This window comes from Mercurialis annua, linkage group LG3 (assembly GCF_937616625.2).
Source record: "Mercurialis annua linkage group LG3, ddMerAnnu1.2, whole genome shotgun sequence".
Classification (NCBI taxonomy): Eukaryota; Viridiplantae; Streptophyta; class Magnoliopsida; order Malpighiales; family Euphorbiaceae; genus Mercurialis; species Mercurialis annua.
In genome coordinates, this window is record NC_065572.1 from 61,007,309 (window position 1) to 61,020,766 (window position 13,458).

A 13,458-nucleotide genomic window follows, 5' to 3' on the forward strand; every position below is an offset into this window, starting at 1 on the left:
TAAATTGTATCATCTAAACCCTCCGTAGGGCCACCGAAGACTCCAATGTTTGTAAAATCATATCAACGAGGACCCCTCAGAAAGGCTTAGATAATACAGCTTAAATACGTTAGAGTCCTCGTTGCACCTTTCTAAACGTTGAGGGCCTACTTGACCCGTAGGCTAAAGGTTAGGGGCTTATTTGATTCTTTTTCCGTTGATAAATATTAGAAGTGGTTACTTGTCCAAGAAGATAAAGAAAACAACCCATCAAACATTGTACTATGCTTTTGATGTCATTTATAAGAAGCTTTAATTCTCCTTTGGGTCGAAGTCCCTATAATATATGGGTACATTTCAATTTCTAGTAAAGGCATTTCTTTGCTTGTTAGATGTTAGGGTTTGAGAAGGACGAAACAACAAGCACACATCTTTAACCCAACTTGTGGTCCAAGTTATTATATTATAATGTACAAATGTTTGTGGTCCTTTCTCTACTATGATTTCTTTCTTGATGAATTAAATTGTTGAAGTCACTGAATTTTCATCTAAATTCAAATTAATTATCAATTTTAATGGACCTATGGTTCATCCTTTTTATTTGGTCACACAAGAGCTTTTCAAATTCCAATAACTATTGATGAGCTATACCACATGGTATAAGCGTCAAGTTGTATTTTGCTAAGGATATATGTGTACTCAATTTCTCTTACAAGCATTTTTCATTCTAAAAAATCAAAAGAAATTCCAACATTTATTTAAATGTTTGGTAAGAAAATTATTTTCTGCATTTACATTGTCATGTCAATTAATAAAATATGTGTAAATAAGCTCTTAACTTTTGGAGACTAAAAGCTCCTAATATAAAAAGCATATTATTTTTAATTAAATATAATCACATTTATTTAAATATAAGAAAAAATAATTTTTTTTAAAATACTTAATTCTCATCAAACACATAGTATTTATTAGGTTGCAACTATCGGCTATCAGCAGCAACTATTATTAATTTTGTTTACGTTTTATACATGACTTTTATTTGAACTAAGGATCGACGTGGCCTTCAAACGTATATCACGAGATCAAATAAGTTTATTTAATTTTTTTGGGTCAATTAGGTACTCGATTTTTTTTTTATTTCAACTACGTTCTCAAACTCTATTAATTTAGGTCAAGTGACTTCTTCAAATGCGTGACTTATTTGACCTCCGAGACACAAATTTGGGAATCTAGTTGACTGATAAAATAAAAAATAACTTATTTGACCCAAAAACCTAATTGACTCAAAAAGGGAAAATAGATTTATTTGATCTCGATATACAAGTTTAAAATTAGCGTTAATTCTTGTTTTAATTTCCCTTAATTAAAAATCAGTTTTACGTACATAGAAATTAATAAGGAATATAGTTGCAATGTGACTGTAATGTAATTGTGATGTCCATATTTCATTTACTTTTTTCAGCTATCACAACGTCTGAGTTGAGTGACTGGTTTTAAAAAAAAAATGAATCACTTCCCAACATAAGAATTAAGAAAATGTAAAATTCGATTACCCAAAAACAAAAACAAAATTATCAAATAAAAAAATTAAGATATAAATTGAAAATAGAACCTTCTAGACAGCAACTTAAACAAAAATTTAACATCAAATCTCATACTTATGCATTTGGGCTGGAAAGATTTGTAGATCGAAATAATTGGCTTTAAACCAAGTATTGCCAAATCACCTGACCAGCCCAAATCCAACTACATATTGGCCACTAGTATATTATTGTAATAAGTTATGATGATTTCTACATTGTATTATGTGGCCCAAGGCCATTACAAGTAAAAGGTTTCCAGATTACTGTTGCAACAAAATGAGTGTATAAATTATAACAAACAAATTTGGTTTTTCTCGACTCTGTAAAACTTGGATTTTCCTCCATTGGAGTCGAAACAAAAATTTCCGTCAACTTGATGCTGCCGGTGGTTGGTCTTGCTCTCTTACAATAGATGGTGTCTCCGGTACACATGGTCTCCAAATTGTATCCTTCCCCACATCCATAAGTCCAATGCCCTTAACAGCCAAATTAGCTCTGATCTGATCACTTCTCGAGAATTCTTTGTTTTTCCGGGCTGAAGTTCTTTCGTCGATACTATGGAGCACGTCTTCTTCCGTTATTCCAGCCCGCTTCAATGCCTTGTCTTTTAACTGCTGTAAAACCTGTCCAACCGAAAGTAAATTACTATTTGCAACATTTCAGCTGAAGAATAAAGTCTAGTGTGTAACTTTAAAAAACAAAAAAAAGTGAAAATCGGAAACCTCACCTCAGCATAAGTGCAAGGAGGAAGTAGTCCCAAAATATTCAAAACAATCTTTAATTCTTTCTCTAATTCAATAAGAGATTGAATCAACGATAATTCCTGTTGTTTTTGCATTTTCTTCTGCAAATGTCAATGAAACATTTATTGTTACTCACTCGGGAAAATGAAAAGCATATCAAGAAACAATGTCAGATGGTTTAATTTATACCTTAAGCATTCCCAGTGTCGCATTTATGTACTTTAAGCCATCTAGGAATGCACCGGTCAATATATGTGAAGTGCTCAAATCATCAGACATTTTTGTCTCAAACTCATCACGTACTTTACTGATGCATTTTTTTGCGTCAGCAGTAACTCCAACCACCTTGCCATTCTGTCCTGAACCCTCCTGAGCGCTTCCATCTTGAAACGATAATATGGCATCCTTGCAATCTTGCATCGTCTACAGTTACAAATGACAAAATTAAATTCTTATTTATCAATTAAGGAAAAGAAAGAAAAAAATTCAAGCAATCACATGCCCAATGCCCAATGGTTAAATAGTTATACTTTGTTTAACACACTAATTGCTGATACAGAACTAGAAATTGATCTGAGACTCAAAATGGAGGGAAATGATGCCATTTCTATATAATTTGGCCCAATAGCAAAAGGTTTAAAACATCTTAACTAATGACAACAGCTTATACAACCAGATAGAACTCCTGTAAGTTGGAAATTCTAGGAGGTATATTGAAGTGGTAAGCTGATAAGCCAAAAGCTGATTGAGTGGGTATTTCATGTATGTACAAATTCAGGCATCCTATTTATCGAAATCCATGACATTAATGGAGTCAAAAATCCAACTTCTTTCGATAGATTGGCTGAGAGCTGGAAAATTCTCAAATGTAAACTTGAAAGAACAAGGACAAGCTTTTAAAACCTGATAATAGTAAAATATTGCAACTGATGCACTTTCCAGCTGCGAAATAGTGTAATTGAGAGGAGACCGGTAGTGTGCACTCATCAAAAAGTATCTCACAGCCAGTGGATGGTATCGTTCAGTAACCTGCACAAATTGGACAGTTTATATATATATCCGAAGTCTGTTAGTTAAAAATATGAATTATATAAGAGAAAGAAGTGAGAAAAGGGAGGAAAAAAACAACAATCATATCACATGCTTACTTCGCGAATTGTGAAAAAATTACCCAATGACTTGGACATTTTCTCATTGTTATTTGTGACATGCCCATTATGCATCCAATAACCGATAGTGCATTCTTCGCATGCTGCAGTGCTCTGTGTAATCTCATTTTCATGATGCGGGAAAATGAGATCACTTCCACCACCATGGATATCAAACTTGAATGTCAGATACTGAGCACTCATTGCACTGCACTCTATGTGCCACCCTGGTCTACCTGGACCCCATGGGCTTTCCCAACTTGGCTCACCAGGTTTTGCAGCCTGCAACAATGAGTGAAAGTTTAGAAGCATGTAATGTCAATTAAAAAATGCTTTGTGAGTGCTTTACCTTCCATAGTGCAAAGTCTGCATGATTCCGTTTTCTTGTATCGGGATTTCGATCCCCGGCTCTATGGTTTTCTAGTTTCTGTCCAGACAACTGACCATAATTTGGGAATTTATCAACAGCAAAAAAGACATCACCTTCAGAGACGTAAGCAAAGTCCTTGTTGATGATCTGCGGAAAATATACAAAAATGATTAAACACCCAAAATAAGTGAAGCTACTTAACAGGCAACAAAAATATACTTCTCAGAAACATCATAGCAGTACCTGGCACAGTAAGTTCCTTTGAGAAGGACTCCAGCAATATAAATAAGTATTAGCAGAACTAAACATACTTAGAAGTTAGAAGGCTCTTTCTACCTTAAATAAATAAATTCAATTTTTTCACTATGTTATGTCAATCAGCATTAACCTAAATATTCAATTATATGCGAGGTTCAATTGTATTCCAAGCACAACTACAAAATGCAATTATACTTGAAAGTTGAAACAATAACACCAATTCGTTTATTTTCATTTTATGAAAAAACAATTACCAAAATGTAAATTTTTTAATATGGACAATGTGCACTGATTTAATCTGAAAGGATCAGAATAGGTGAGACACATTACATCAACATGCAGAACTGCTAAAACTTAATAGACTTTGAACCTTCTTGCCATTGTCGATAAAATAAATTGAAATCAAACTGCATACAATTCACAGACAAACTTTGAGACTCCAAATTAAGGTTCTTGAATAATATAAAACCTGTGTGATCATATCTTTGATTTGTTCTATGTGAGTAGAGACGCGTGGCTGATGAGTAGGACGAAGGCACTGCAGACTGTCCATGTCAACAAGATATTCCTCACAAAATCTGCTACTTAATGAAAATGGATCCTCGCCATTCTCATTTGCTCGCTTAATAATCTGCAGAACAATAAGAGACGTGCTGTTCAGAGACTTGCAGATAAATAGGCCTATGAATTAAGCAAGAGAGATTAAAACATGATATTTTGGCATCAAACTCTTGTAGCTAGAGAAGCTGTATTCAAACTTTGTCGAAGTAATTCAAAATTTGTCCAAATAAAATATCATAAAGTGCCAAATGCTAATGGTTTTTTAGATTCTTTGTCACAATGTTCGGATAAAAGAAAAGAGCAACGTATTAATTTCTAAAGCTCGAAGGGAAAAAAAAACTACTACCACACAGTCGAAAATAACAGTCCAACTCTAACCTTGTCATCAACATCGGTAAAATTTCGGACATAAGTAATTTCATAACCTAAGTGCTGGAGGTATCTGCAGAATACAAGTGAAACAATGGCATCACAAACATTAATTCTCAATCCAAACCAAACACGAAAAAGTAGAATAAGAAATTGCATCAGTTAGTCAAGTGATAATTTAATTTCATTTAATTTCTACTAGATTATACAGTACATTAAAAAAAGTTTACTTAAAATTGCATTCTCAATTACCAAATAAAAACATACTTTATTAAATACATTGACATGACTCGTCAACAAAATAAAATTAATCACCGATAACAAATTTAGAAAAAAAATTAGACAAACTATAAAACAGCCAAAATTGAATTGAATTTACATAAAAAACGCGACCTGAACAGAACATCGAAGACAACGGCGGCGCGTGCATGACCGATGTGGCTGAGAGCGTAAGCTGTGACGCCACAGACGTAGATGCCGACTTTACCGGGAACAAGAGGCGTGAAAACTTCCAAATTCTTCGTCATTGTATTGTAAATTTTGAAGTCCGGCTTCTTCGCCATTATCACGACTGCACCTCTGTCTCCCGAGATTTGATCAGATTATTTAATTGTTCGATTCTGCAACTGAAAAGAAAAAAATGAAACCCTAATTGTAACGCAAGGAAAAGCAGTGAAGGACGAGAGGGGTAATCAAGTGCTTAGTGGTGTACAGTACCGTATGATGAGATTTAATCAAGTCTTTATATCCAACGGTTTACTAAACTAAGTCATAGCTGAGCTGAAATTGACTTGGGCCTGTTATAAACCTATGAGTTTCGGATTGTTTATGGAATTTTTACGCAAATAACCTAATTTAGAAATAAATTATTAAAAAAACTTAGTTTTACAAATAATCTACAAAATAAAAATATCAATTTTTTTACCTAAGAAATTATATTGTTGGAGTGCCACCACCGACCATCATTGGTTGTAGAATTCCATTGATGAGATGTCGATGATATCCGATGTGAATTTAGATATGAAATTCTAATAGCAACTTAAAAAGAGTGAATAGGTTGAAAATTAAGTCTCGAATATAAGATTAAATAATGAATTAGGGTTATAAAAATGAATAAGAAATATGAAGTAGTTCGGCTCAAATACAAGCCTACATCCACTTTTTCAATTAACAATTGAGATTTTTGAATTCAAATGCATTTTTCTTTGAATGTATGCACTTCCTGGATTTCTTTGATTTTTGTATTTTGGTATAAACATATATTAAGGTTCTGTAATTTCTAAATTCCATTTATTATGTTAAATTTCTTCATATTTTTCTCAAAATAAAATAAAAAAATTCATTTGAAGGTACGAGTCATTACATTTCGAGTTGAATAAGATCCATATGAATGAAGGCCCATGTTAAGCGGACAATTGGGCTTTAAGCATAACACCGTGACCCGCCCATATACCCTTGAGAATTAGGGTTTTCAACAATCTGTTCCAGGTCTCACCCTTCTCATACAAAACGAGAGAGTGTAACAGACAGATCTTCACTCTGCAACTCTCCCTTCCAAGAAATGGGTATTTTCAGGGTACGTTCTTCACAAACCCTAACTCTTCTGCTTCACTTTTCTTGATTTGATTTTATTATTTTGTAAAGAAATTTGATGATTTTTTATTATTGTTGTGTGTGTGCAGTTTCATCAATACCAGGTTGTTGGTAGAGCGTTGCCGACCGAGTCCGATGAGCAACCAAAGATTTACCGGATGAAGCTCTGGGCCACCAATGAGGTTCGCGCCAAGTCTAAGTTCTGGTGAGTTTTAGGGTTTAAATGGTATTTCCAGGGATCTGTTTGGTTGAATTTAACTAATTTTGGTTCTTGATTTTGTTTGAAGGTACTTCTTGAGGAAGCTTAAGAAGGTTAAGAGGAGCAATGGTCAAGTTCTGGCCATAAATGAGGTAAAATTATGCTTAATTTCTATTAAATTTGATTAGTTTTGATCTATTTTCTTGTATATTGCTTATAAATGAGGTGAGTTTTCTGTATATGGAATTATGTGTCTTACTGAAGTTTCAAACTGTCATTTTTGGCGTTTTGTTTTGTATATTTAGTGTGCAAAACGATTGCTGGTTTGGTCCAATTTGATTGCATATCTTGCAGTGTGACAATAGTATTGTAGGGGTGAATTTGTTTGATTAATCTACGTAATGATCTAACTTGTATGATTAATCTATAAAATGATTTGAAAAACACGGGATTTGACTATGATCCCAGAGGCTTCATAATCTGGTCAGTATGGACATTTCTCATTCCTACATGACTCGTTCCCTTGAAGCGATATTACTTGTGTTGCTTCTTATTTATCTATTCCTCTGCTATTCATTGCCGCATAGGTTGAAATCTAGAGCAACTACATCGTTTATGTGAATCCCTCTTACCTGGTTTGCTGACATTGCAGTCTATCTTGATGTAAAATTCTTAATTGTGTACTTTGTTCTTGCTGTCTTTTGACATGAGTTTTGTGTGTTCTGTTTTTGTTAGACTTAAAACTGAATTTGTATTGGACCCTTTAAGAACGTAGCAGTGAACTATAGTATGTGATGCTTCATTATCTAGTCTGTGGATAAAATTGTTCCTACTTGCTTCGTTCCCTTGAAGCAAGATTATCTGTGTTGCTTTCATTTTACAAATCTCTAGGCTATTTCATTTTGTTTAGGGAGAATGCTGGAGCAGCTACATATGTTCTTGAATTATTTAAAAGTCACTATACAGCCATTTTTGCTAGGCATATTTTTCTTGTTCACTTTTTTCATCATGGAAGCTTTTGTTTTATAGATGTTTTTTACTATGATATTTATGCTACTGTTTTGCAATAACATCTGTTGTAGAGAATGATTTTTTCCCCAATATTAATGAGATTTTATCTATGTTGTCTTTGTTTTGTCAAATCAAGTACATCATCGATCCTTAATTTTGGGATCTTCATTGTGTTTCTTGCTAAGTGAAACTGAGTTAACTTATTTATGTTCTTCGCTCAATTTTGTTAAATTTCACAGATTTATGAGAAGAACCCAACCACAATCAAGAACTATGGTATCTGGCTGAGATACCAAAGTCGGACTGGCTACCATAATATGTACAAGGAATACAGAGATACCACTCTAAATGGTGGAGTTGAGCAGATGTACACCGAGATGGCCTCTCGCCACAGGGTCAGATTCCCTTGCATTCAGATCATCAAAACAGCCACCATTCCAGCTAAGCTCTGCAAGAGGGAGAGCACCAAACAATTCCACAATTCGAAGATTAAGTTCCCTCTGGTGTTCAAGAAGGTTAGGCCACCAACCAGGAAGCTCAAGACAACATACAAGGCCTCCAGACCTAACTTATTTATGTAATTCTGTCTCTTGAGTTCGATGAAAAGAGAGATCAAAATTCTATCTAGTTTTGGATTTTATTTTTGTAGACTGCATATTATTGTTTTTGGATGTTACTTTGGTTTGCAAATCTTATTTGGTAGATTGAATGCTTGGATAAGTTCATGCGGAATTTTGATGTTATTTTCTTTAGAATGTTATTTCATTGTTCTACTATGTACCTCAGTTAATGGAGCAAACTGTATGCGTACCTACAGGTTATAATAATTTGTCGAAAGCTAAATTTTGTTGTGCCGCAATAAAATTGAATTATATTTAGATGATCATTCTAGGTATGTATTACATTTAGCTTCAACTTGCAATAATCTCTATTAAATGAGAAATCGAAAATTCGCTTGGTAATGAATTTCTTGGAGTTCTTCCTCTAGTAAATGAAACTATAAACTGGCCGAACGGGAAGTATTAAAGTGATTATAGAGTCTAATGCATAAAGGTCATTGCAAATATGCGACTACAACTTATAGTAGGAATTCTGTAATTTAATTTTCAAGTTTGTAAGACGACATTGCGCATAACAGTGTTCAAGTACATCGTTTTATGTCGGATCATGAGAAATGATTTGTTAAGTTTTTGACTGTTTTTATAATTGTTAGTACTTATTCTATCTTGGCTCATAAAAAAAAGACTATTTTATTTATCACCAACTATCACGCTTCTGTTTAATTTGAGTTTTGAAGATTGGTTCTCGCTGTTAATGGAGACTTTACGCAGAGATGACTTTGAAACTTTTTAATTTTATGGTCTAATCTCCTAATAAGTTTACACATACTTATAATTTTATGGTTTGGTGTAAAATGTTGAATACATTGATAAACCATTCTTGCATGCTATGCCAGTATAAAAAAGTTTATAGCATAACTAGATATATGGCTTCACGGTTTTTTCACACAAAAATTATGCTCCACATAGAAAACTAAAAATAATAATAGTTCTTTTACTTTTACTTATCAGTTCGGCTTGAAAATAGATAAGTGCATCGCGTTTTTTAATAAGTATTGTCAATTTCCGATATCTTAGGTTTTGTTCAACTTAATACACAATGAGAGAGTCGATCCTCATTTTTAAATCATCCACGGTAAAAAATAATGGTCGTATTTAAATCATAAAAAATAAGAAAAAGAGAAATCACACAAAAAAAAGTCACCACATTGTTCGAAAATATCATGTGGATTGGAAAGAATTAAAAAAAAATGAATAGTTGAACAGCATGAAGCATTAAACAGAATGCTGCCTCTGCATTATCATCTGTTGGTAAAATCTCTCAATGAACCTCTCAGCCCTCTCATCAACCGACTCTTCTTCTTCCTCATCATCATCATCCCACAAATCCACCGGCTGCAAAAACTCCCGAGCAGGAACAATAGCTGACGAAGCACCTCTATCCAATGGCAACGCCACTCCCCCTCTTCTAAAACCACCCAAGCACCCACACATAAACAACACAGAACACACACGATCTTTATAATAGCTTGCTTGTTTCTTGAAATGTATCCTTTTACCGCAGCCAATATGCGAAGGAGAGAACCCGTAATCTTGATCAAGAAAATGTTGGTAGCTGTTCAGCAGACGAAACCTTCTAAGGTTTCTTGATTTCTTGATGTAAACAAGACTGGGATTAATAACCGGGCGGCGTTTACGCATTTTGGAAACAAGAACGGAGATTCTGAGCGTGTTCGAGAGCTTGTGGAAAATCGGTGCTCTCTTTTTGAGCATTTTTTTTGAAGGAATGATGATTGGTGTAAAGAGTTGAAGGAGAAAAGGAAGCTTTTAAGGGAGGGAAAAGGTTGAATGAAAGTGGTGGGGAGCCATAGAGCTAAGCTGTAAAAAGAATGGTCGGTTGCACTTTGGACTTATTATATGGGCGAATAAGCTACTAGCCGTTGGGGACACTCCAGCTCTAGTTTTGAATGAACAAGTTGAGCAATTGACCGGGTTTTTTTTCTAATTTTTTTGAAAAGTTTAATTTATTTGTTAATATTAGATATTTTTTAAAAAAATTAAAATTATTTTGTTACTATATTAATGTTAAATAATAAGTAAAATATTATAACAATATATATTGAATTGTGCCACATGCGAAGTACGTAAAATGATACTAGTAAAGTTTAAAAATACAGATCGGGCAATGTGTAAATTTATCGAGCAATTCTTTGTAATTTCTTACTAATTAATTGTTTAATTAAAGATTTATAATTACTAATTAATGAATACTAAATTGAAATGTTTATTGGAGTATAGTTAGGATTTAATTTGAATAAGAAACTTATGAGTTTGACTTCAATAATAAAAGTAATTTTTATATTTACTATTTACTAACTAAGTATAGAATTAAATTGTTTATTGATTAGTGATTCTATAGTAGAGAGAGTGCTGTGTTGTTTATCGGCAAGTTCTGCAGCATGTTGGGAAACAGAGGAATGGAATTGGGTCTCTTGAGAATTGGTCAAATTTGATAGGCCTTATTATGTTGTAAGGATTAATTAAAATCGTAAAATTTTGAAACCATTCGAAGATGCAAATGGAGTAATAACAATCGATCAAGTTATAAAATTATGGCTAAAATTTGAAGTCTCTCTATTTTATTATTCTCATTTAAAAGGGATATTAAACTCTCTGGGTCACTCAAATTTTAGGAAATCCCAAAAAAGTCACTAAAGTCAATTTTTTTACAAAATGGTCACTGAACCATACCTTTTATTACAAAAGGGTTCACCCATATAAAACGACGTAAAAACCTAACATTTTTTATTACGTGGCATGCCAAAATTACATAAAGGAACATAGTTTAGTGACCTTTTTATAATTAAAAGAATAATCCAATGATTTTTTTGTAGTTCATAAAAAGTTTAGTGTTCTTTTCGTAACAATATAAATATTTTTGTAATAAAAAGTATAGTTCAGTCACCACTTTATAAGAAAATTGACTTTAGTGACCTTTTCAAAATTTTCTGAGACTTAAGTGACACAAGGAGTTTAATATCCCATTTAAAAGCTTCTAACATAAAAATGTTTTTTTCCGACTTTTTTATTTGTAAAGATTTTTTTACAAATTCTAACAAAAGTGTGTCTAAGTCGAAATTAGCAAGTAAAAGGGCTTGAACGTGAACAAACTTGTGGTAGAAGCTTCATGAATAAAACTTGTAAAATACAGGAGTTCGAAAGGGTTTTGTCTAAATTATGTCATCCATGAACTAAGTCTATAATATAACACGTTATTATAATGATGACATTACTGTAATATGTGTTAAAATCATGAGTTTTGGGAGATAAATCTCTTCTCTGTTTATTGATCTTGCTGAAATGAGTTTATATACAACAAAGCTGCCAGCTCATCAATCCGTGATGATATTACTGACATGGCAATAACAGAAACAAAAGGAGCGGGAAAATTAGCTAAGAGCTATACTAAGCTATATACACAACTATGCTAATAAATATAACTCTAATAGCCTCCCCTCAAGCTGCATACAGATTCTGGATGCTAAGCTTGAGTTTAACAGCCTCAAGATCAACAGGTGAGACTGGTTTTGTAAAACAATCTGCCAGCTGAGCATTGGATGTAACAGGAAGCAGATGAATAACTCTTTTGAGAACCAAATCTCGGACTAAGTGACAATCAATCTCAATGTGTTTCGTTCTCTCATGAAACACAAGATTATGAGCAATGTGAATTGCAGATTGGTTGTCACAGTAGAGAAGAGCAGGCTTGGAATGAAGTATTTGAAGATCATGAAGAAGGTATATGAGCCATTGTAGTTCACATGCAGTAGATGCCATAGCTCTGTATTCTGCTTCAGATGAAGAACGAGAAATGGTTTGCTGCTTTTTAGATTTCCAAGATATCAAGGATTCACCTAAGAAAACACAGAATCCAGTAACTGATTTTCTTGAATCAAGACAACTAGCCCAATTAGAGTCTGTGAATGCCTTAAGCTGGAGAGTATTTGAAGCAGAGAAAAATAAGCCTTGACCAGGAGCTTTCTTGAGATATCTGATAACTCTATGAACTGCTGCAAGATGAGACTGAGTAGGGCAATCCAGGAATTGTGACAAGTGATGGACAGCAAACTGAATGTCTAGTCTGGTATTGCATAGGTATAACAATTTTCCTATCAATTGCTTGTAAAGAGTAGAATCTGTCAAAGCAGGACTGTCACCCTTAAAGAGCTTAGAGCTTGATGATAAAGGAGAAGGAGCAGGCTTGCACTCCAGAAAACCAGAATCTGTAATGTCACGACCCAATTTCATGAATCGTGACCGGCGCTAGGGTATGGGTATGGTCGTACCAAAACCCGTAGCAAGCCTTGCGGAAATCAAATAAACATTTAAACCTGCAAAAAACTGCTCGGGGGCAACCGAGACTCCAACCTAAGTCTAGCGATTTATATTACAGTTCTAATATAAATAACTTAAATATTCAAAATGCTCAACAACATGTCTTAAATATAATATTAAAATAATCCAGTGTAAACATGCTAATAATAAATAATCGATCTAATCGACAATCTCAAGTGCAATAACAAATGCAATATATAAACTAGTTCTACTGCGGTCTAAGAGTTCGAAAATAGTAACTAGTTTAAATAACATAAAAACCTCCGATGAATCAAAAGAATCGGAGTGGACCAGCTTTTAAATCATAAACCTGGAAAATTTGGGAAAACAACGGGGTCAGATATACTGAGATGAGTTCGCAATACTATTTACATTTATTAAGTTTAAAACCCTTAAATCAAAACATTTTATACTAATATAATATGATTATGGAAAACAGTATTGAAATGATCCCAGCGTAAGTATGACATAGCATACCGATAAACCCAGAGTGGACGGGAACAAATCCTCGTCATATAAATATACCAGCGTAAGCAAGACTTTAGTCTGCCGTTTCCCAGAGTACTTACCGGTGCACACAGTCTCAATACAAGCCTATCGAGTAGCTCGTTTCAATCCAGATCCATAATCCGTAAAAACAGTTCACAAACATTTATAATATTAAAATATGATGCGGTACTTAATAAAGC

At 33.7% G+C, this 13,458-nt stretch overlaps 3 protein-coding genes across 3 annotated transcripts; 1 reads left to right on the forward strand and 2 right to left on the reverse strand.

Annotated features, from left to right (window-relative positions):
• Positions 1-1,617: 1,617 nt before the first annotated feature.
• LOC126674107 (cysteine--tRNA ligase 2, cytoplasmic) lies at positions 1,618-5,717 on the reverse strand. The gene is made up of 9 exons (XM_050368484.2): positions 5,405-5,717; positions 5,021-5,084; positions 4,551-4,712; positions 3,803-3,970; positions 3,454-3,735; positions 3,209-3,334; positions 2,495-2,728; positions 2,290-2,406; positions 1,618-2,185 (listed from the first exon to the last, which is right to left on the reverse strand). Exons 1-9 carry the CDS (start codon positions 5,572-5,574, stop codon positions 1,931-1,933), a joined length of 1,578 nt encoding a protein of 525 aa, XP_050224441.1. The 5' UTR covers positions 5,575-5,717; the 3' UTR covers positions 1,618-1,930.
• Positions 5,718-6,464: 747 nt separating this feature from the next.
• Positions 6,465-8,546, forward strand: LOC126675008 (60S ribosomal protein L18a-2). Its single transcript, XM_050369573.2, has 4 exons — positions 6,465-6,587; positions 6,694-6,809; positions 6,892-6,955; positions 8,054-8,546. The coding sequence occupies exons 1-4, from the start codon at positions 6,573-6,575 to the stop codon at positions 8,393-8,395; spliced, it is 537 nt and encodes a 178-aa protein (XP_050225530.1). The 5' UTR covers positions 6,465-6,572; the 3' UTR covers positions 8,396-8,546.
• A 964-nt stretch (positions 8,547-9,510) lies between these two features.
• LOC126674352 (uncharacterized) lies at positions 9,511-10,280 on the reverse strand. The gene has a single exon (XM_050368791.2). It carries the CDS (start codon positions 10,145-10,147, stop codon positions 9,650-9,652), a length of 498 nt encoding a protein of 165 aa, XP_050224748.1. The 5' UTR covers positions 10,148-10,280; the 3' UTR covers positions 9,511-9,649.
• Positions 10,281-13,458: the final 3,178 nt, after the last annotated feature.